At 38.8% G+C, this 23835-nt stretch overlaps 2 protein-coding genes and 1 long non-coding RNA gene across 3 annotated transcripts in view; 2 read left to right on the forward strand and 1 right to left on the reverse strand.

Annotated features, from left to right (window-relative positions):
• Nucleotides 1-5537, forward strand: part of LOC123868726 — a 31570-nt gene extending 26033 nt beyond the window's left edge. Inside the window, exon 10 of the mRNA XM_045911296.1 lies at nt 4505-5537. Coding sequence (XP_045767252.1) covers nt 4505-4511 — 7 coding nt within the window. The 3' untranslated portion in view covers nt 4512-5537. The remainder of the gene's footprint in view (nt 1-4504) is intronic.
• A 902-nt stretch (nt 5538-6439) lies between these two features.
• LOC123868791 lies at nt 6440-9751 on the forward strand. Its single transcript, XR_006796719.1, has 2 exons — nt 6440-8426; nt 8610-9751. It is a non-coding gene; the product is annotated as an uncharacterized LOC123868791 (long non-coding RNA).
• Nucleotides 9752-12126: 2375 nt separating this feature from the next.
• On the reverse strand, nt 12127-23170 carry LOC123868720. Its single transcript, XM_045911288.1, has 8 exons — nt 22998-23170; nt 19766-22800; nt 15943-16046; nt 15351-15556; nt 14699-14987; nt 14198-14335; nt 13744-14005; nt 12127-13082 (listed from the first exon to the last, which is right to left on the reverse strand). The coding sequence occupies exons 2-8, from the start codon at nt 22598-22600 to the stop codon at nt 12576-12578; spliced, it is 4341 nt and encodes a 1446-aa protein (XP_045767244.1). The 5' UTR covers nt 22601-22800; nt 22998-23170; the 3' UTR covers nt 12127-12575.
• Between the last annotated feature and the right edge of the window lie 665 nt (nt 23171-23835).

Here is a 23835-nt window from a genome sequence, read left to right on the forward strand (position 1 = left end):
TGAAATAGGTAGCTCAATGTTGGTTTTTCATCATGACCTGCCACCGCCAGTAAACATGATCCTGCCGAATTAATGCTTAAACCCTGTATTCAAAATCAGTGCACACCTCTGTCAACGAAGTAGGTAAAATCTTAAGGTTACTAATTTCAAGTTAAAAGGTTCAGTTTTCCTTACTTTGCTTAAGATAAACAAATCACAGATGCCTTCCCAGAGAGACGCGTAGGTGACGCTATTGCCTATTCGGCGTTTTAAACCTACCGGAGTTAGGATTTTCACTTGCATCATGATTTCACTGTCGGTTCGCGCTCCTGCTAATTTCGACTTCGGCTAGCCAACTACGCAGGCGATATTGCAGTTTCTCTTTCTATTCCTTAACTCTCATTGTATGAAGGGACAGCAATACAACACCACCGGAGAGAAATCAGGAGCAACACCAACTGCTTACATGCTCTCCGAGGCACGGGATTGTCAAACCGCTTTTCAACTCTGAACTTGGTACTGAAATCTTGTTGACAGAAAAGTTCATTTTGTTTTTGGTTCGATCTGGGATTCGAACCAGGGACCGCACATCTGCAGCAAAATAAGCACTACACCAACGAGGGATGTGATGTTACACGTGTCATATACTTTTACAATGTAACATCCTACAACAATCATATTAATTGCTAGGTATCGAGGAAATAATAAAATATATCGTCTCCGTAGAGCGAAAAGCCCGTAAGTCAAAAAGTTGAAAACTAAAACCCGACTGCGATCGTTTTAATAAACGCTGAAATATTAGAGTAAAATTGTTTTTCTGTCACTTGGTAGGTATATATTAATGTTGTTGTACATTTATAAGATCAGAATTTTCTCCTCTTTTATTTGACATCCCACTCGATACAATAGCAAAACACTTTTTTTGGAGAATTCCACTTTTTTATGCGTTAGGTAGATTTTTTTTGTATAAAGTAGGTATAGCCTTTGTCACCCGGATCTTTACAACGAATCAATTGACACCTCATTCATCAAAATCAGCCCAGTAGTTTAGTAGTAGTAGTTAGCTACAGTGGATCACACATAATCTGGATACAAACATACATACATAGACTGCTAAAATCATAATCCTTCCTTTTGGCTTTTCCGGAGTCGGGTAAAAATGACCAAACTGAGATAGGAACGAAGCTTCAAAAAAATCACACTAATATTATAAAGGCGAAAGTTTGTATGTGTGTGTGTGTGTGTGTGTGTGTGTGTGTGTGTGTATGTTTGTTACTCCTTCACGCAAAAACCACTGGACGGATTTGGCTGAAATTTGGAATGGAGATAGATAATATCCTGGATTAGCCATAGGCTACTTTTTATCCCGAAAAATCAAAGAGTTCCCACGGGATTTCGAAAAAACCTAAATCCACGCGGACGAAGTCGCGGGCGTCAGCTAGAGAAAAATAAACCATCAAGTCTACTTATTTATTACAATTCACGAGATACAGTCCGCTGACAGACGAACGGGTCTCGAACCGACGCGACGGTCGGGTACGGAACCTTAAAAATAAGTTTACTAAGGTTCCCTAAACTTTAGGGTTCAACATGTTAACATGACGTGTTTTAACCGTCGGCGGCGTACCGCGTAGCGCGGCACTGCCGCGCGTCGCGGCTGGAGAGACTATCGTGCAGCGCGCTGCCGCGACGCGCAGTTCAGCTGCAGTGCAGTTCAAGTGCGTGGGCACCTTTAGAGTTGATGGCATGAATAAAAATTCGCCATTTTTGGACTTAGCGCCTTTTCGCTCTATGGGTACGATACACGGTCGCCTATTTTGTTTTGTTTAGTGATGAATGGAGCTGACGTAGCCAAACAAACATTATCTATCGATGTAATGTTTACACTTATTTACATTTATCACCAACCATTACTTATGTGAATTGATAAACATCTTATAGAATTCATGACCTTTTTATCTCTACATTATACTTTTTACGCCTGCTATCGGATATATACAGCTACAGCTCTTACAGTTTATTTATGAAATGCAGAAGACGAGCAAATTGACTGGACAAAACTATAAAAAATCGGTCAAGTAGGTACGAGTTGGACTTGCAAATTCAAATTATTTTTATTCAATTAGACTTTTACAAGTTCTTTTGAATCGTCAAAAGCATCTACCACTGGTTCAGAATGCCTTTCCTACCGAGGCGAACCAGCAAGAAACTCGGCGGTTGCTCTTTTCAAAGATTTGATATACAATATTACAATACACAAGAAGAAAGATTCCGTACCATCGCACAAGAAATAACACTTTCTTATTTGACAGCCATTTTGACATGTTTAATATAATAGAAATACACGTTCTGTAAAAATTTCAACACTACTTATAATAGTAGAGTTGAAATTTTCACCTTGGTTCACGAGATACAGTCCACTGACAAATAGACGGACGGACGGACCAACAGCGTAGGCTTAGTACTAGTCCCGTTGCCATGTTTCTGATACGGAACCCTAAAACATACATCTATCTATACTTAAGCAAAAAAATGATTAAGTAAATTTAACTTTCCAGAAGTTTCCAGGTTTACGTGTTCCACTTTGCCTATCTGAAAATTTACACAATAGAAACTACAATCAAATCAAAACTCATTTGTGTTGAGAATAACGTAGAAATTTGTTTGCATTTAGAAAAGGCCTAATTTGGAAACTGATAAACAAATTGGTTTTAACTAAATTTTGTTTAAAGGTTATCGTTCATAGATAGCGAAGTAGGTATAAATTCTACATTTTACGCATGTAAGTACCTACCTACCTACCTACAGCCTGGGGTGCAGTTTTTTCACAAGTACAAAATATTAGGTTCGTTTTTTTATATTTTTCGAGGAAAATATAAGAAAACCGGCTAAGTGCGAGTCAGACTCGCGCACTGAGGGTTCCGTACTCGGGTATTTTTTTCCAACATTTTGCACGATAAATCAAAAACTATTATGCATAAAAATAAATAAAAATCTGTTTTAGAATGTACAGATAAAGCCCTTTCATATGATACCCCACTTGGTATAGTTATCTTACTTTGAAAATTGAAACACATTTTAATTATTTTTTTGCAGACATAACCACAAATTCGCGCTTTTCAAATTTATTCCTGTATTTGTACTATAAGACCTACCTACCTGACAAATTTCATGATTCTAGGTCAAAAGGAAGTAACCTATATAGCTTTTTTGACAGACGGACAGACAGACAGACAGACAACAAAGTGATCCTATAAGGGTCCGTTTTTCCTTTTGAGGTACGGAACCCAAAAATTAGCTTTATACTTTGAAGTTAGATTTTTTTACACCTTTGTTACCTGTTAACCCCCAAAGCCACCATGATCAAAACTTTATAGTCGCTGATCGTTCCTCTTTTTGTTGGGGACAATACGCAGATAAACTTTTAGCTTTTATAAAATAGCAAAGGTCTGGCACGCGCTGGCTCTCTGTCTATAGGTTCGCGTTATTTGCGGGTTGTCATTCATTTACGCCTATTGTGTAACATTTTATACGGGGTCACCAACCTGATACGAAGATAAAATGATTATTTTAATAATATTGGCGATAGCTGTGTATGTAAATAACCCTGTTTTTATATCTCCCACTATCACTTATAAAACAAAAAATCGACTCGAATGTGGTCTTTCTTGATACTACAGACGTACTTACTATCAAAAAGCCGGCCAAGTGTGAGTCGGACGTTGTTTTTTTAGGGTTCTTTCCGTACATAATTATGAACAACATATTTTGGATGTAAGTGTGAAAATATTTGATTGATTATATTATCTAATAGTGATTGGTTGGCCACTCAAAATGATTAACGCCCACTGAGTTTTTGTTTAGGCCAGGAAACTAGATAGTCCTCTCTGGAGGTGCTGGGGGGGGGGGGGGGGGGGGGGGTGCGCACATAGACGCCAAGAGGCTCCCTCGGGCTTTTTAGATATAGTTTTAGTTATAGAATTAGTTGTTAAGCTAAGTACCTACTAACATAGTTTTAAGTGATTTGTCATACTAACACAATTATGGGTCTAATGGCCTGAAATAAAAGTTAATTTATTTATTTATGTCATTCGTATATTATATATATTGTACCAAGTTAAAAATAGTTAAGTATGTACGTAGGTAGTTGTGACATGCCCCGCGACCCGCTGGCTGATAACTTGATTGCCTCAAGTTTCCCCCACCCGGCCCGTTACAGCGTGCTGCGTTTGCATTTATCTTATACTGAACGGAAATTACAAAAATATTATTACATATTTCAAAATGTAAATAAAAGAAGCCGAAATAGGGGTCAAAATTCTAAAGATCAAGTAGAATATCTTCTATGATTCATTAGATTTTTAGTTCTTATTTGTTTTAAGCGTCGTAGTTTTTGACTTGTGATGAAAAATGTACATGAATCGATAGCTATCTCGTTCGTTATTTTCTCTCCTGAAACGGGCATACTGAACGGGCTGTAAGTAAAACCAAACATGAATGAACTTATTATAATTATTTATTGCAGACACTAGTGTCCAGCCCAGGGACCCCGCCGAGCTGAGTTTTGGTGTACGGCCCACGTGTACAAGTTATTACTAAATAAACTAATCGTATGTATTTACAAATTATTTTAAAATAAATAACCAATTTATTCTAATAACCGAGTAGGGACCAAAGCCTATTTCGAAAACGTTCGATATTGTAATCCCCGTGCGATATGTTGTTTAGTTACATAATCGATCGATAATAATAATTATAACGACTAGCAATTAACTACGTCACATAATTTATAGCTTCAAGCTGTACAACATGAAAACTATAACTGCGCAAGCGATGATTTTCTCGATCTAACGCCGGTTTCCCACGGCGCGTGATTATGCAGATTATCACGCACGGCCGACGACCACGGACAGCCTCGCACCGCGCAAGGCTCGGACGACACGACGACGTGTTCTTCTCGTGGTACGTCGGTGCGGGCTGGTCCGCGTCCGTCCGCAATATCATGCTCCGTGGGAAGCCGGTATAAGGGATGTTTAGAAACTTGGTAGGTACTGGTATTAAAATACGTATGTTGCCTATAATATTGAGATTATAAAAAAAAAGTACGTGTAACCTACGCGCGGCTGAAGTAAAAAACAAGACAACTTCCATTTCAAGGCTTCCATTTTGAAAACAAGTCAACATGTGTTTATATCGTATTAAGTAAAAAATAGATTAGTTAGGTACTTTAAAACACATATAAAATACCGCCTGCAAAACAGTTGTTGTTTGGCAGTCATTTTCAACGGAGTTACTTTCAAATTGCGCCTTAATAAGTTCAACTTTGAATGCTTTTTATAAAATGAATTCACTCAATCAATCTATTGAGAAAATATTCGCCTCCACACTTAATAAAGTTTCCACCCCTCTATAGAACATACAATCTTTGAAACCTTTTGTAAGTCTCTGTGAATTCTCTGACTTGTGACGTAATCAATGGACGGTTTCTTTAATAGATTTTAATCGAACGTTTCAAAATGAGGCCAGGGAATTAATCCTATCCAATTTTACTACAATAAGTAAAAAAAAACATTAAACTTTTGTTGTGTTAAAATACGAGATCATTGTTTTACGTTTAAAGAATACAAAAATTAAAATACGACATTTAGACATATGGGTGATGAACACAGCTGGTGTGATTCATTTGCAACTCATACAACTTTTTATTTATCATATTAATTAAATTCCATACCTTTTTAATCTATTGAACAAAAGTATTTGCACAAAACTAAAACTAAAACAAATTCACTGCATAAAAAGGGCATTACCCTTTGCACTATGATAAGTTTGATTAATTAAATTATTAGGTATAATGCTAAAATTTAGTTTCAAGTTTTGTGCACAACGGAATAAAAATTAATCAAAACAACAAAACTGCATTTACAAATTGCACATTTTGCATATTTTTTATAAAAAAATATAAATTAAAATAGAAACAATGAAAACTATCTCCACTCATCACAGAACATAAAAATATTACATAAACGTCGTATCATGTAAATTGTAAACGTTGTTACGCATAAAAAAGCACACGTCGCGTCGCCAACGACTTTATGGCAACGAAAAAATCGAACTTATGTATTAAAATTATGCAAATTAAAATCAAAACTGTCGTAAATGTAAACATAATATATATATAGTACACTGCCAGTGCGTCGCCGTTCTCATCAGAATTTTTTTTCATATAAGAACTTGGCTGGACACACTAGCCGTGCGTATTGATTCTGAAATAAAGTCGTATTACATGCATTATCCGTGCTAAGTGACAATAAACGGTGGGGACCTATGGTTTTTGACCCCCAACGCAAAAATGGGGTGTTATAAGTTTGAGGTGTGTATCTGTCTGTGGCATTGTAGCTCCTAAACGAATGAACCGATTTTAGTTTAGTTTTTTTTTGTTTGAAAGCTTGATTCAAACAAAAGCTTGGCTTGATCGAGTGTTCTTAGCTATAATCGAAGAAAATCGGTTAACGCCGGGTTTTAACGCAACGCTTTTTTAACGCTCGTGCGAATTAGGGCTAACTGATAGATAAAATAACGCCTGCCCATGCAATTCGCTATGCATATTATGTGAAAGGGTGAATCCCTTGGCAATTGTAAGTGTGCGAAATACGGATTTAATAAAAGGTAAAAAGCGGATACCTACTGCAGTTAATAAGAAGATTTAAAAATAAAATTATTAAATTTAAAAACTTCGTTTTTTTAATAATTTAAATCACTTATGGCGATACTAAATATTTTTTAATATCAAATCAAATCATCAGCTAGTAATTAAAACAATTTCGCTTAGCACAGATAATGACAAGTAGTAAATATATGTAGCTAAATATATATGTATAACATACGAATTAATGACATCTCTTATTTGTGCCGATTCGAAGCGCCCCAACGAGCGTACGGGAAATTAAGATTGACATTTTGTGTAATGATCTTCATGTTGACAGGTATTCTCATCACTAGCATTTAGTTCCGAGTACGCTCACATGACGATCGCTGCTGCTATCAGCAACAAAATGGTGATAATCAAGTTGCTTCAAAAACACGTCATCAATCGCATAGGTACATAACTACATGGCGTACTTTATAAATAGTATTATTATACAGGGTGTAATTAGAATGCTTGCAAAAACTACGCAATTATTTTAGGGCTATCTAGACACAAACCGACACCAATAACTACATTTGCCTTATACTTGTAGTTTTATTGATTTAATATTTTACAAACACACAATGTATAGCGTGAAACATTACAGGGGTTAATGCCCCGCCTACGACGCGGCATTGACCCCGATGCCCTTATCTACGCAACGTTCGTTGACCTCTAGTGTCAGTCAGATGTTTTATTTGCAATACAAGGTTTTTATTTTTTTGCGTTTTACTGTGGTATCTTATTAGTAATCATCAGTACTATAACTTTTTTCGTTTTTGCTAACGTTCTACTTACACCCTGTATGCTATCAATAAATATATTAAAAAATGAAATTTACATCAATAAAAAAAAAGTATACATATATGAATTTGGATAAAATCTTTCAATCCGTATTTCATTAGTGGGATATGGAAGACAATGTTAAAGATATCTTTCTCTTCAATTTTGTCAATGATTCAAAATTAAATGGTACGTAAGTAAAATTAATATTAAGAAATACAAGTAAAAATAAATAATGCTACAGCTAATTAATAATTAATAATAAGAAAAAAAAATTACGTTTAATAGTAATATAAAATTAAATTAAGTTCTCAAAAGTCTACCATGTATGGTAATTCTATTTTTTTTTCATATTATTCACTCCGATTTTTTTTCCCACTGACTTCTTATGTTAAACAGATTTCTCCGAGATTCCAAAATCATTTTTTGATGATCATCAAATTTTGATGATCATTTCAAATGATTTTTTTAAAATTAAACTTGCTAATCCTTGGTTGAGTACTAAGTAGATTTTAATTGATTTTTGGTTTTTTAAGATATTGTATTTTTCAAATTTGAAACTTCTTATTTTTGTTCAATTGATTTACTTACTTCATTGAAAATATAATTTCAATTTTAAATACATCTTCACGTTTACATTTGATACATTTTTGTATCGAAACGAATAATATGAAAACATTTTCACTATTATATTAGCATTATTTTTATGGAGACTCATATGAAAATGCTTTTGCAATGATACCTTTTTCTTATAACCTTTTTTGGTTTCTAGATTTACGAAGGCATTTAATGGCAGTGACGTAATACTTTTTAGCGGCAAAACCTTACCACCAAGTAGCACGATTTTGTCAACCTTTTCGACAATTGGTATGGTGTCTGGTTCTTGGTAATTTCGTAGGCGGCCAAAGGGATCATATCACGTTGAAGGTTCAAAATTGCGGCAACTCTCTTGCCAAGTTCAGCCGTTATGCTTTTTGCTGTCAAGCTTGTCGGGCCTGTCTCCTGTCCGTATCGACAAGACCGGGCTTCGTGCTGCGTTTGAAACTCCAGCTGTACTAGTGGAGATGCTCATGATCACCCTATAACTCCGCTAACTCCTGCTCATGTTCCCACAAGGCGTAAGAGGGACTTCGAAAATTCGTCCGTCCACTGTTAATTTTAGGTATGCTAAACATTTTGAATGAAGTATGAAAAATTACGCCAATGTTTATGACGTCACATCTATGAACGTATGTAATGTATTTCATACAAGCTACCATGCAAAGCGAGTGTTTTGACGTTTGATAAAAAGTTGCTGATTTGACTAGGCACCATCCCTATTATCATCATAGTTCGAAGAATACACATACAACGAATTGAAAAATGCAATTTAATTAATGGGTGGAAGTTATTACCTTTTGGCTATGTGAAGGATCCTATAGTCCAAAAACCAAATGAGTGAGGCAATCTAGTTAATTTTAACCATTCTAATAGTCCAATCGTAAATAATTATAACAAAAGACAATTTTTGAAGGACTATCATAAAAGCGAAATTGTAAAAGAGTTAAGTGCTCCATAAAAATAAACTAAAATTACCAACCAAAATATTCATAGACAATTTTGTTATAACTATTCTCTATAATAAATTGATTTCTTGTGCTATTCTTTTCGCAGGGAACATTAAAAAAGGGATAGCAATACGTTTAGACGTGTCATTTTAGTTTAGAGATTGTGTACAACAGAATTAGCCATATTGACGTCTATAACTCTAATGTTGAGATCTATAAAGCGCACTTTGACTTTGCTCGGTCTTAAGACACTGTTAAAACGAGATAGCGCTATACCGCTGGCATAAATCTGTCTCGTTTTAACTGAAACTTAAGTCTAAGTAAAGTCAAAGTGGGCTCTATAGATTTCACGCTAAGTTTGAGCAAAACTTTCGATATCTTAGTCTCGCAAAAAATTCTGTGAAATAATAATTTTCAGTTTTTAAGTAATAAAGGCATATAATAAAGGCAGGTTTTATTACTAACATGTATTGCTTTGCTTTAGAAAATTTGTACTCAATACAAACATTTAGTGTCTTCAACAAGACAAAATGGTTACCGCCATCACTTGTACCTATATACTCGTATGTACATAAATATAACAGAAAAATACCTAAAATTTTAAACCGAAAACCTTTTAAACAAAATACATGAGTAAGTAATTATTTACAAAATACATAATATTCCACAGAAATTTAGAACTATACGATAATTATTTATTTCATAGACTCAATAAAATTAAAGCTAGTTTAATAGAGAACAAAGTGAGGTCTCTATAGATTAAAAAAAAAATTACACAGGCTGAATAAAAAACTACTTTCAGACTTCTTACATCTTTCTCATCAAAGTAATCCCAAGTTGGGGTTCCAAGGTGCTGACATGTCGACCACGCACCGGCATGCGCAGCGTTGGAAGACCCTCCACTAAGTGTCCAGACTATATAAAATGAGTCGCAGGGAGCCGCTGGATTCAGGCGGCGCAAGACTAACGTGTGGAAGTCTTTACAAGGGACCAAGTACTCGGTCAAGCTAAGTTTGCACCTCGCGTCGATTACGTCACACTGACGCTTAGGTACGGTATGAACCGTACTGACGCGACAAGACGACCGCGGGGAGGTGAGCGGGGAAGTGGGAGAGGCGCCGCATTCCAGCGAGGTGCAAACTTAGCGCGACCGGGTTATGTCCAGCCGTGGGCATCTATCGGTTGACAATGATGATGATAAATCTATCTCATTTTAACTATAGATCTCTTTCTAAGGTTTCTTTCGTACGGAAGCAATTTTAAAATCAGCCTGTATAAGCGGGGTACCTTTACCGAAATGCCCATTTATTAATTTGACTAAAATACTCATTAGATTTACCGTAACATCACACTAGAGATCTTGTTTACCCACCCCTTAAATAACCCCATGTTAAAACCTAGGTAGCGCTAGAGAAACTTCTCTTAATAATATAGTGGATTAAATATCATAGCTGACATTAGTACTGCTGCTGATCCCAACTAAATAGAGTATTCGCATCTTTTTCTTACATTGGTAATAAGAAAAGGACATACAAACTCTTTTAATTTAACACTGACAAACCTCGTGACTTTAGGGTTGAAATCTATAGAGCGCACTTTGACTTTGCTCAGACTTAAGACACTGTTAAAACGAGACAGTGTTTTACCGCTGGCATAAATCTGTCTCGTTTTAACTGAAACTTCAGTCTAAACAAAATCAAAGTGCGCTCTATAGATTTCAAACTAGGTGCCATCTACCAGTCTTGAGCATAGTGCTCTTTGTAGAGCAGCATTAAAAATTTAAGTCGTTTATTTAAAATTCATTTTCCGTCCTCTTTAAACAATATTAAAACAAAAAAGATGCAGATTCTCTAAATTTAATTTTGAGAAAGACATTGGATTCGACACCAGTATGAAATGTCGCCCTTGGCCGGGTTTTGATTGATTTGTCTCTGTCACATCATTCACTAGCAAGATGTTGAGTTTCTTGCTGGTTCTTCTAAAGGGCATTCAGAACCAAAGGTAGATGCATTTTGACGATTCAAAAGTACTTGTAAAAGATTAATTGAATAAAATTGATTGGTTGATTTGGTTGAAATGAAAATCCCTAGTATGATGTTACCCTTGCTTGTGGTACGACTGAATTTATTATATTGGTTTTCTATACACCTATTTACAAAAATTCGTTTAGTTTTGTTGAGTTAACATCATTTACCTCACAACCTATTGATATTCCAAAATTAAGGCTCGCGCACATTTAGGTAGATGGAATATCCAAATCCAAGCTACGTGGACATCTTTGACATATCTACGTAATATGTCCGATTTGAATCCGCGATTTTCTTACGGATGATGTTCAGAACTCGGATGACGGAAGTCGCAGTTAGTGCGTAAGCTACCATACAAATAGTTCTATGACTACTACGGAACGTATTTTCTCGAACTCGGATCGGGTGAGTGCGAAACCGCCGTAAGGTTATGTTAGTTTCATTTTGTTCCAGTGGTACCAAACATAGTATATGTAAGTTACTTAAAAATAGGATACTTTAGAACCGTAAAATTGCATACTAAGCAGGAAAATTTTTAATATATCAACTTTTTATTAAAATAGGAAGCGTTTATTATAACGTAGTTACCAAAACACAATAATCTCAGTCATACCACAGCGTTGAATTGATTTAATTGTAAAATGCTCTCCGTGACACACACAGTCAATTTACACAAAAACCTTGGTCCTGTATTTACACAATAAAAATTATTAATTTACCTAGATATTTACAACGCGGTGATTCGGGGTGTCTTTTTGAAAAATTGTGTCATTTATGGAAATTACTGGCTGGTGCCCGCGACTTCGTCCGCGTGGATTTAGGTTTTTACAGTCACGTGGGAACGTTTTGATTTTCCGGGATAAAAAAGTAGCCTGTGTCACTTTCACACGCACAGCGACGTGAAAGTGTGTTGTTGGTTTGTCTTTCAATCATGTCAACGTAACGACGGGTCGACGTGCTTTTTTGCATGGTTAAGGACCTGGCGAGTGACATAGGCTACTTTTTAACCCAGAAATCAAAGATTTCATTTATTTAATTCGACTCAAGACTCAAGTTAACCCTTGACTGCAATCTCACCTGGTGGAAAGTGAGGATGCAGTCTAAGATGGAAGCGGGCTAACCTGGAAGGGGTATGGCAGTTTTTATTATACCCCTTCGGTTTCTACACGGCATCATACCGGCAAGCTAAATTACTTGGCGACACGACTTTGCCGGTAGGGTGGTAAGTAGCCACGGCCAAAGCCTCCCCCAGACTAGACCAGAGATTTAGAAACTATAAAATTCCAAACCCTTGCCGGGAACTCGGGACCTCCCACTAATAAGTCCACAGCATTTACCACTGCGCCCGAGAGGTCGTTCCCACGGGATTTAAATAAAATCTAAACCCACGCGTACAAAGTCGCTAGCATCAGCTAATATTTTAATAAATATAAGCTTCGATCATTCGAAACAATTCGTCCAATGTTTAACAATTCACACACACATTATCAAAAGTGACACTATTAAAAAAACTCATAAAAAAAATTCGACCCCGAATAGAAAAGCGACGTACACTTACGCCTCAGTAGCGATGGGTTCCCGCGCGTGATGGATCTTCACGTGCTTATTATGATTGGACTTGTTACTGGAAGTCTTTCCGCAGATGTTGCAAGAGAACGGCCTGGCGCCACTGTGCACTTTCATATGTTCAGACAGGTAGTAACTCCTATGGAACGTCTTCCCGCACTCGGGCACTTTGCACGCATACTTCTTCGCCATTTCGTGTTCGCGGACGTGCCTTTGACAGTTATACTTTCTTATGAACTGACAGCCGCAGTATTTACAGGTGTACGGGCGAACGGATTTGTGCGCGTTCATGTGGGAGACGTACTCGGTGTGTCGGATAAAGGCGCCTTTGCACAGGGAGCACTTGTACGGCTTCGCGGAGCGGCCGACGTGGGTCCAGCGGTGGAGCTTGAGGTTCCACTTGGTGGTGAAGGACTTGTTGCACACCACGCAGTGGAAGGGTCGCTTGCCGCTGTGCGTCAGCAGGTGCGCACGCAGGTTCGGCCGTAGGTACATCTGCGAGAAAAACTACTGTAAAAGACACTATCCCTGACATTTCTTTTCTTTTTATTGTTAGATAGGCTTGCGCGTGACTACAATTATGCCTGAGAAACATAGCAATGATGAGGTCTAGCGTTGGAGCGCGCCTGCCTGTGGAATTAATTACCTTCTTTATTTGGAGAATTTAAGACATTACACAGTTGTTACTGTGTAATTATTATGATCTTAATTAATATCGGAATACGTAATCACGTTTCAAAGTAATATCGTTACAGCGTGCACTGTGGTCTATACAGGGCATGTGAAAAGCTCACCTGCTTGCACACGGGGCAAGGCACGTTGTCTATCTTGCCTTTGTGACTATCGGACCCTTCACTAATATCGGTATTCGTAATAACGTTCCATATACCAAATTAAATATAATCCTCAGAGATAAGGGTTTATGTTTCAAAGTAATATTGTCATAACATGTTCAATGGTCTACACTTTACACAGGGCATATAAAAAGCAAACCACCTTGCAGTCTGAGCAAGAATCAGCCGCAATAACGCGTTCATAGTTCATATCAACACAGATAATAACGTTCCATAGTATACGATAACGATATACGAAGTAACGTTAAAAATGTCGTTAACGAAAAAATCGTTATAACATGCTCAGTGGTCTAAAAGCTCACCTGCTTGCAGACAGGGCAAGGCACGTTCTCGATCTTGCCTTTGTGTGTGTCAGACACGAAGCACTCGTTGTGCGCGCGCCGCACGTGGCGCGTGAGCGACGCCGCGTGCACGAACTTGTCGCTGCAGTAGAGGCAGGCTTTGGGCTTGTCGTCGTGCGTCTCCTTGTGCCACAGCAGCTTGGCGCGCGAGTGGAACACGGCCCCGCAATGATGGCAAACAAAGTCGCGCACTTTCGCCTTCTTCTTCAAATGGTGGCGGTCTCTGGAATAGGAAAATTCATGCATTACACTTCAGTTAACCTAAACGGGTGACTGTTACTAATTATTATTAGTAGATTTAACCAATCAGAGCTCAGTGTTTTTTTTTAATATAGATATAGACTCACCTTCGACTGCAATATCAACAAACAGTAGACCTTGAACACTGTTTCAAGTTTATTGTCATTCCACATACCTGTGCTGCACCATGTTGGAGTAACGCCTGAAGGTGTCGTCACACTCGGTGCACTTGACGGGCGCGCGGCCGGTGTGGATGTTGTGGTGCTCGGACAGCTTCTGCCGCGTGATGAATGCCTTCCCGCACACATCACATCTGTGGACACAGGACATTGGGTTAGCTAGTGCCCATAAGTGTTACACGCATGACACTGATACGAAAATTCATACTTCCATACAAATATTATAACTGTCTGGCATTTCGCACTAGTCCGGTAGACAGACTATGGTCAAACTCTTCTCATTCTGAGATTTCTTTCTTGTTGGGCGAAATGTTCAATCAACTTTAATGGTTTAATTTATTTTCGTGATACCAGATGGCACTAGTAGTGCGTAAACTCACGCTTTTGTTTCATTAAGATATCTAAGTAAGCAAATTGATTGTTTCTTACAACAACAGCAACCAGCCAACGCTTGGCTTTCCTATATTGTACCTATAAAGTTTACTGAATTCACTCACTTATAGTTCCTGATGCCCAGATGCGTCTTGAGATGCAGCGCGAGGTTAGCACGCCGGTAGAAGCACTTTCCACACGTCAGGCAAAGCAGAGGGTGCGTCTTAAGATGCGCGTGGAAAGCCGTATCCGTCACTTGGTCCACTTGGCAGGTTGGGCACTTGAAATCCTTGCGTCTCCTCTTGGTCTCTTGCTTGATGAGTCCAACTATTGGTTTGGTTTCCGCCATAGTGTCGTATACTTGCTGCATTGTGGTCGATATGGCTTCCTTTGAGTCTATTGATAAGAGATTTTCTGGAAATAAAAAAAATATTTTATTTTAATCTTAACTCTTAAGGAAACACAGTAACCAACGAGGCAATGGACGCGGTGCATAGCGGCGAAGAACCAATATACTTGGGATCCCAAGGTGCTTGAATAGGGACTTTCCATCGGAAAGTGCATCATTGGCACACCCTAAGGCCTTAGTGAACAGACTTCATCAAACGAGTTGACGGCAGGGAGAAAAGGGCACTTTGTAGATATGGGTATACCTAGGCATATTGTATCGAACTGGGACCCTATGTTCGCTACCAAGCGAGTTGCGCTATAGTTTCAACATACAGCACTAAATATCCTCCTTAGGTTACTGAGCTAACAAATTATGTAAGTCCTCACCTGACAACACAGTTTCATCAGGTTTCTCCTCCTTCTTGATAGCCCTGGCAGTGACGAGGCGGCTGTACGTGGTCTTGGCGTTGGAGCACGTGGGCGGCGCGTGCGCGAGCGCTTTGTGCGCGCGCATCTCCTTCAGGCACGCGAACTTGTTGCCACACTGCGCGCAATTGTACAGACGAGTCTTGGGGAAGTGGAGATCGTCTTCACTGTAAGATAAAGGAAATTTTGTGCTGAAGTAGGCGTTAAAAAGAAAATTGGGAAAAAATTAACGTTGGTGCCATGAGCAAGGGCAAGGCACCAACCTGAAAGGGGCACAAACTATTAAATAAGATTTAAAAAAAATTCAAATACACATGTGTACTGCGCGTACTATCCAACACACCTGCCTCTCCTCTTGCCTGGTGGCAACTTGCTTTAAAAAATAAGGCCGCCTTTGCATACAATTGCTATAAGTTTTTAGTTTCCTTGTGTTTTTTTCTTGTTTTGTGTGCAATAAAGTTTTTCTATCTAACCAATATAAATAATAAAATTAACCAAAAGGAGGATAAAATATTTTTGATAACAGCTAGGATGTGAGGGAAGGTATACTAACATGTGATCAGCCTTCTCATTGGCGTCCACGTCGGAACCGTCGGAGACCCAGCTCTCGCGCGCCATGAGGTCGTAGGGCTCCGCTGGCGGCACGCTCGCGTACATCTGCAATGTAACACAAATATTCTTTATAACAAGTAATTTAAGCAGAAAGACAGACTATGGCCTAAACTCTTCTCATTCTGAGAAGACTCGTCTCAGTAGTGGGCCGGCAGTGGGTTGTTCATGATGAACATAGTTTTGTTTGTGATGAATGATGGTTGGTGTCTCAAAATGGTTCCTCAGACGAACATAGGCTATTTATTATCCCTGAAAATCGAAGAGTTCCCACAGGCTCTTCAAAAACCTTAATGGATTAAGGCTGCGTGGACGCAGAGGACTACATTTAGTAATATTGTAAATGTAAAAGTTTGAATGTTTGTTAGTCCTTCACGCACGCCACAATTAAATCCCATGGGAACTTTTTGATTTTCCGGGATAAAAGTAGCCTATGTGTTAATACGTGGTATAAGCATCTCCATTCCAAATTTGAGCCAAATCCGTCTATTTGTTTTTAAAACAGTAAAACACACACACATACCTACAAACAAACTTTCCACTTTTTGATATTAGTGAGATTAGCATACTATGTGTGTATACTTCTAGTATTTTTATTTTTTATACATAGTTAAGTAAATAATATTTTTCATTAATCTGACATAAGAGATATTGATAACCATTTATCAATAATACGGTATTACGCATTATTCGCATTCGGTATTACACATTACGCTAAATAATAATGAAATGATAAGAAAAATGACAGTAATTATTACAAAAAATTTTATCAATTTTATTAGTAAAAAAATCATGCAATTATGTGCGCCCTGAGTACATGTTAGGAAACCTGCATGCCTGAGAGTTCACCATGACATTCTCAACAGTTAAAGTGTGAAGTTTGCCTATCCGCACTTAGCCAGCATTGTGGACTATGGCCAAACCCATTATGAAAGGAGACTGCACTCAGTAGTGAACCGGCAATGGGTTGATCATGATGATGATTATCTTTTCAGTTGTATAAAAATATTTCCTAAACTATACCATCATTGTATAGCGTGGAATTATATTAATCAAATCATAACCGATCAAGTATACAACCTTGGCACAAAAACCGCGCGATTTCAAAGTTAATTGTATAATTGGTAACCTCTGATAGTATACTAATAATAATAAATCCATACTAATATTATAAATGCGAAAGTGTGTCTGTCTGTCTGCTACCTTTTGACAGCCCAACAGTTTAACTGATTCTGACGTTTGGTACAGGGTTAGCTTATATCCCGGGGACGGACATAGGCTACTTTTTATCCCGGGAAATCAAAGAGTTACCATGGGATTCCCAAAAACCCATCCGCTTAACCGATTTGTATAAAATTTGGTAGGTGCCGAGGTAGCTTGCGTCCCTGTAATTAAGATAGGTAACTTTTTATCCTGAAAAATCAAACAGTTCCCACGGGATCTTTAAAAACCTAAATCCACGCGGACAAAGTCGCGGGTATCCTCTAGTAATAAATAATTAATAAGTTCACAGCATTCCAGTTGTTTGGAATATCTATCTACCTATTTTCAACCCATCGCCAGCCCAGTACTGAGTACGGATCTCCTCTCAAAATGAGACAGAAGGTCCTAAAACTAATCTACCACTCTGGCCAAGTGTGGATTGGCAGACTTCACACACCTTTGAGAACACATTATGCAGAACTTTTAATTATGCAGGTTTCCTCACGATGTTTTCCTTCACTGTTAGAACAAGTGATATTTAATTGCTTAAAATGCATATACCTAGCTCTGAAAAGTTTCTTTTACTTATAAAAGTCTATTTGCAAATATAATAATAAATATTAAAAAAACCGGCTAAGTGCGAGTTAGACTCGCGCACTGAGGGTTCCGTACTCAGGTATTTTTCCAACATTTTGCACGATAAATCAAAAACTATTATACATAAAAATAAATAAAAATCTGTTTTAGAAGATACAGGTAAAGCCCTTTCATATGATACCCCACTTGATATAGTTATCTTACTTTGAAAATTGAAACACGTTTTAATTATTTTCTAAATGATGTAACCACAAATTCGGACTTCGTCTGTGGTGGCGTTTGCTGGCGCGCGTGGGTGCTTTTTTGAAGTGTTTTTTTTTTTGTGAGAAGTGGCCGGTTTTTGTGTTCTGCTGGTGTTTATTGGTGGTAGAACTGACTCGGAAGCGTTCTTAAGGGGCGCCGCGTGTATGTCGGCGGGCGCCGGCACAGACGAAGTCCATACTTATACATATAGTTTCCATAACTTGTAACTAACTACAAACTTGACTTTGGCTAATCAGTGTAAAGCCAGACGAGAGAAAAAAACCCACAAATTCACGGTTTTCGGATTTATTCTTTTACTTGTGCTATAAGACCTACCTACCTGCCAAATTTCATGATTCTAGGTCATCGGGAAGTACCCTATAGGTTTCTTGACAGACAACAAAGTGATCCTAATAAGGGTTCCGTTTTTCTTTTTGAGGTACGGAACCCTAAAAAACCTAAATTCACGCAGACAGATGAAGCCGTGGACAGCAGCGTTTTTATAATTGAAATATAGATCACTTAGCCCCCCTAGCATGAAACAGTTTACTCCGTAGCCGATAAGTACGAAAGAACCCGTTTTTTCGATTCGAAAGTCGAAAGAATCCGTGACATAAGTGTTGTGGTTAATGAATTGAAATTGTTGTTGTTCCGTGATCCAATTCGTTAAATTGCATGTATGCCTGAACTTTTACTGCAATATTTAAACCCACTTTCCCTGTGCGACTCAATTTTCGTAGCTATGTTGCAGTCGGGTGGGCATGAAAAGAAAACCCTCAAGGATCTCCAGTCTCTTTGAGGGTTCCTTGCCCGAAGGGTGCCAACGGCACTTTATTACTACTAAGCCTTCGCTGTCTGTCCATTCGTTCATCTGTCTGTCTGACCGCGACCTGTATCTCGTGAACCGTAATAAGTAGAGAGTCGAATTTTTTACAGAATGTGTGTTTCTATTGCCGCTATAATAACAAATAATAAAAATTTCAAAATAGCCGCCAGAAAAAATTTGGTGTCATTTCTTGTACGATAATTCGGAACTAATCGTGTGCGAGGCCGCTCGCACTTGACCGAATTTATTTTTTATTTGTACTTACCAAAAATCACTATATAATATTATAAAGGCGAAAGTTTGTATGTGTTTGTGTGTGTGTGTATGTTTGTTACTCTTTCACGCAAAAAGTACTGGACGGATTTGGTTGAAATTTGGAATGGAGATAGATAATATCCTGGATTAGCACATAGGCTACTTTTTATCCCGGATAGTCAAAAAGGTCCCACGGGATTTAGAAAAACCTAAATCCACGCGGGCGAAGTCGCGGGCATCGGCTAGTTATGAATAAAAGTATTCTTGTATTATTAAGTACTATCCTCTCGTCGAACGTGAAACGAACTAATTGTGGAATTCTGTGATCCTGTTCTATCTCATGAGAGAGAGAACGAGCGATATGAGAGACGCGATAGAAATAGAGGCGTTTATAAAACTTTAGACTATGCTGTGTAAGATGAATCAGAATTAATTGTGTTGTGTTAGGTTAGTCGCTATTATTGTGTAAAGTCGCTATTTAGTCAAAACGCCTTGGCGGTGCAAGCCTTCTGTACCGTAAGGTACTATCAAGTATTCTGAGACTTATAGCTCTATCTAACTATATTTAAAGTTTAATTTAAGTATAAGCAGAACTTGGTTAAATACTGGGAATGTACTAAAAGAACAATAAAAAATAACTTACTCCACTCCAAGGGGACTCCATATCTCCATTGCTCTCTTGCCCGCTCAGTTCTCCTCTCGGCGGCATTTTCTCGTCCGTGCAAATGTTCAATGGAGCCTCACTTTCGCTCCTACTCTCGCTTAAAACATCTACTTTGCTGTCTCTCTCACACCTATCACCATCTAATTGCTCTTCTGCACCCATTTCTGAATAGTCGATGCCATTAGATTCAGCAATTTTGTAGCTTTCGTGAATGAAATTGGGTAAAACAAACTCACTCTCCTTCTGAGAAGGCTCCCCCCAAATATACATTCCGTCTCTGTTATTATCTTTCGAATAATTTGACTCTTTCTCAGCTTCAAAAGCTTCCACCCGATCAGGAGTAAAGTAGTCCGCGTAAATATTATCACCAAAATAATTTTCGTTCATCATCGATACAAACTGTTTATTCTTGGATGACGCTTCCAACTCCAACAGTTCTCTATGATTTGAGTCATCGTCGAAGTCCCCTTCCATGTTACTGTAGCTGATCACATTGATTGGCCTCAAAGTAGCCATCGGTGCAAGATCTATGCCAGACCTGTCTGCTTCGTTGCTGAAATCATTACTTGAATTTATTTCTTCTTTGACTTGCACCATGATATCTACCGAGGCTGAGTACTGGTTGGAATGATTAACATTGGAAGGTGTAACAGGCTCAATGTCCATTGATTGCTCTTCCGTGTTTGCATCAAATTCATTGTCATTATCATCATTATCTTTGATTTTCTCAATTGAAACGGTAAGAAGAGTTCCTGAGGATTGTGTACTGCCATTGCTTTCTTCTTCGTGATGCCTTTTGTTCATCTTAAAGCCTTCTGGTGATTTTGCTCTGGAAGAAGAAGCTACAGGTTCCTGCTCAGATTGACTTGAGCTACTTGTACTAGCTGATGGGAATTTAGCGTTTTTTATTTGCAAAACCTTCTTTTGCTTTTTAAACACATTGTTTGTCCTCATAGGGTTGTATTGTCTCGGTTGCTTATTTTCAGTATCAGTACTACTTATCACACTTCTTTGGTAAGTATGAGTGGGTTCTGGTTTGGGAGATATTGTTATCCGATCAGTAAAATTATCCCCATGCTCGGATAGTTCACTGCAGGGCGATATTGAAGGCTTCTCATTGCAAATAAGATCTGGTACAGGACAGCTGTCTGAGAAGTCTGTGTCCATTTTATTGTCTGATTTGGATGAATCTTTACCAGACAGATTGCTGGCATTCTGAATCACACAGAATGTGTTGGAAGTTATACTATCACTGCTTGATGTGGAAGGTTGGGTTGAATCATCACACAAACTTTGGTTGTTTTCATCCAAATCTGGTAAAATCCTCTCTGGGCTTATTGGCCGTGCTGTGTACTCAGATTCACCTGAACCGGTCAAATCCATAATAGTATTGAGCATGTTTTTGTGATGCTGCACAGGAACCTCCACCTTTATATTGCTGAGGATTTTAAGACCTTTGTTAGGGCCTGGGGTACTATCCCTTGAGGTTGGCCGTTTTTGCTCTAGTTTTTTATTTACATAGTTGGGTTTACTCTGAGGTGGTTGGTGAGAACTGGTACTTGGTTGAGCTGTCTCAGATATGGGCCTCACTTCTATCAAGAGGGTCTTATTTTCATTGGATATATTAGGTGCAGACTTGTCCACAACAGTCTGCAAGTATGTCATGTTCTCACTAAACACAGTTGGGTTGCAGGGTTTAGTGATCAAAGTCTGGGGTGCTGTATACATGCATGATGTGTTACCAAACTGGTCAACTACCATAAGGTTTTGGTACATGGCACTGCTCTGTGCTACATTAGTGACATTCTCGACTGAGCCCAGAACTGTAGGCATAGTTGGTATAAAAGGTTTCTCCAAGTTATGTACCATCTCTCTGTAAATTATCTGCGAGTTCTGGGTGACCACAGTGGTTCCAGGTGTAAAAGTCCCCGAGGTGAGCTGGTTGAACTGATTAGTCAGTGGTGGTGCCATTAGTTTGGGATCAATTATTTGGCCACTAGCTAAATTGCCAGTCACAATCATGTTGTTTTGTACATTCTTCTGCACAAACTGAGGTGCTGTGGGCATCACTACATGCAACTGCTTAGAGGCTGGTGTCACATACTGCACTCCACTTGCAACATTTGTTTTTAAGAGTATATTACTTGGTTTAGGTAAAATTTTAACAAAGTCCCGTTCATTAGCCCTCCTCGACATGGCGGGCATGACATTGGCTTGTTTGGGGGCCGGCCCCGAAGGCATGTTATATGAAAACACACTACTAGAATTGACATTCTGGGCAGTATATTCCGAGCTGCGGGAATATTTGATCTCTGCCTCTTCCTGCTGTTCAGGGTAGAATGGATACCGCTGGTCATAGCTGCAGCCAGACAAGTGAGAGGTTGATCCATAGGGCTGCTGAGTTTTATCAGACCTCCCAGTATACACATCTGAACACTGGTCGGAATTGGTGTTCAAGTTATTCTCATTCTCAAATGTAATATTGCCAATCCTGATGTCCGGTGTGCCGTTCCTACTCGAGAGTGGAGTGGACTTGTTGCGACTGGGCGTTCTTCTCCAGTACCTGTCATTTTCATTGTTGCGATGAGAACTAGTCCATCGCCCGTCATCAGTGGCAGGAGTCCGAGACCTGCTCCTGTAAGACCGCTCCGAATGAGGGGTGGAGGTCCGGCTTCCGTACCCGTTACTCTTGGCAGAGAGGTTGCACAGTGCTTTTATCACTTGGTCCTTTGGATGCGTGTCCAAATGGGACTCCAATGACATGCCACTGTGCAGGTACAGCGTACACACGGGGCATTGCACCCTCGAATCCATGTTGGCTATGTTTTATAAAAAATATGTACAAAAACACTTGTCGCGCAAGCTGGGCTGGCGCGGCGGCGACGCTATGTCCGCCGCGCGCTCAGGCCGGAGCACCCCGCCGCCCGAGGCCCGTCACGCGCACGTCCGCTGTACACACGCAAGGCGAGTCGCCCACAACACATATCTTCGCTATATCTCCTCGCCTTATCGATCTGTCGGACAAAATAAACCTATGTCAATATAAAACGTGCGAACTCGCATGACCGAATGTCACAAACCCGTTCGACGCACGGCCGAGGGACAAAAGAAAACAAAAGTCCAAGATAAAGGCCATTGATACATAAAAAAGTCGAATACGAAACGAAAGAATGGAATACATTTATAATGTTCGCATTATAACGGGGCTTACCTCTTGTTTGTCATATATGGTCCATAGCATGGACTATGTACTCTTTAGTGGATTTTATTATTTTGGACTAAGATAATTCTTTATTCTAAAAATATTTCCAAATAGTCGGACATATTGTGATATTGCAGACGTCTCGAATCACAAGTTCATCACAGAGTACTTTTGCAAGTTCACTCCACTTTGATACCACTTCTTTTCATGTCTCTTCATTTCATTCGATAAATAATGTCTGTAAGTTTCTTACTCTATGCTGTGGTGTTTGTTTTCTCTTTGGTTTGTCTTTTCAGCAGTGCACAGATACGGAAATATCTTATAAACTCTATGGATTTTCTTTTGCCAAGGTATGAAGATCCATTGAAAATCCAAGTTTAGATAAATCTTTAATCTGATTTGGCATGCGTTTGGTATGCCACATGGCCAGCAGCGCGATGATCGTTTTATTGTGTTGTGCACGTGTTGTTGTAAATTGTGCTATGGTGCTGATCTCCGGATTCGTGGTCTGTGGTGCTGATGGCTAGTTATGGCTTGGTTAAATCCATAGACTTACGAATTTTTCGATGGTTAAATCACGGTTAAATGGCCTCTCTATCTATGCTCTTTGTACTGCGGTTTGACGTTCCGCACTTGTTGTCTATAGGTATCGTTTCATCGAATAGTTCATATAGTTCCTATGGCGTTATGTTGGCTTCCCTGTCTTTATGGTGGTCATTGGCACCATATTGGCATGAGAAGACGCAGATTTTGTTTATTTTCATTTCATTCATTCAGGAAAATCAAATGAAAATAAACAAAATCTGCGTCTTCTTATCTGGACAACTGTCGGAAACCCAAATGCAAA

This window comes from Maniola jurtina, chromosome 10 (assembly GCF_905333055.1).
Source record: "Maniola jurtina chromosome 10, ilManJurt1.1, whole genome shotgun sequence".
Taxonomy (NCBI): Eukaryota; Metazoa; Arthropoda; class Insecta; order Lepidoptera; family Nymphalidae; genus Maniola; species Maniola jurtina.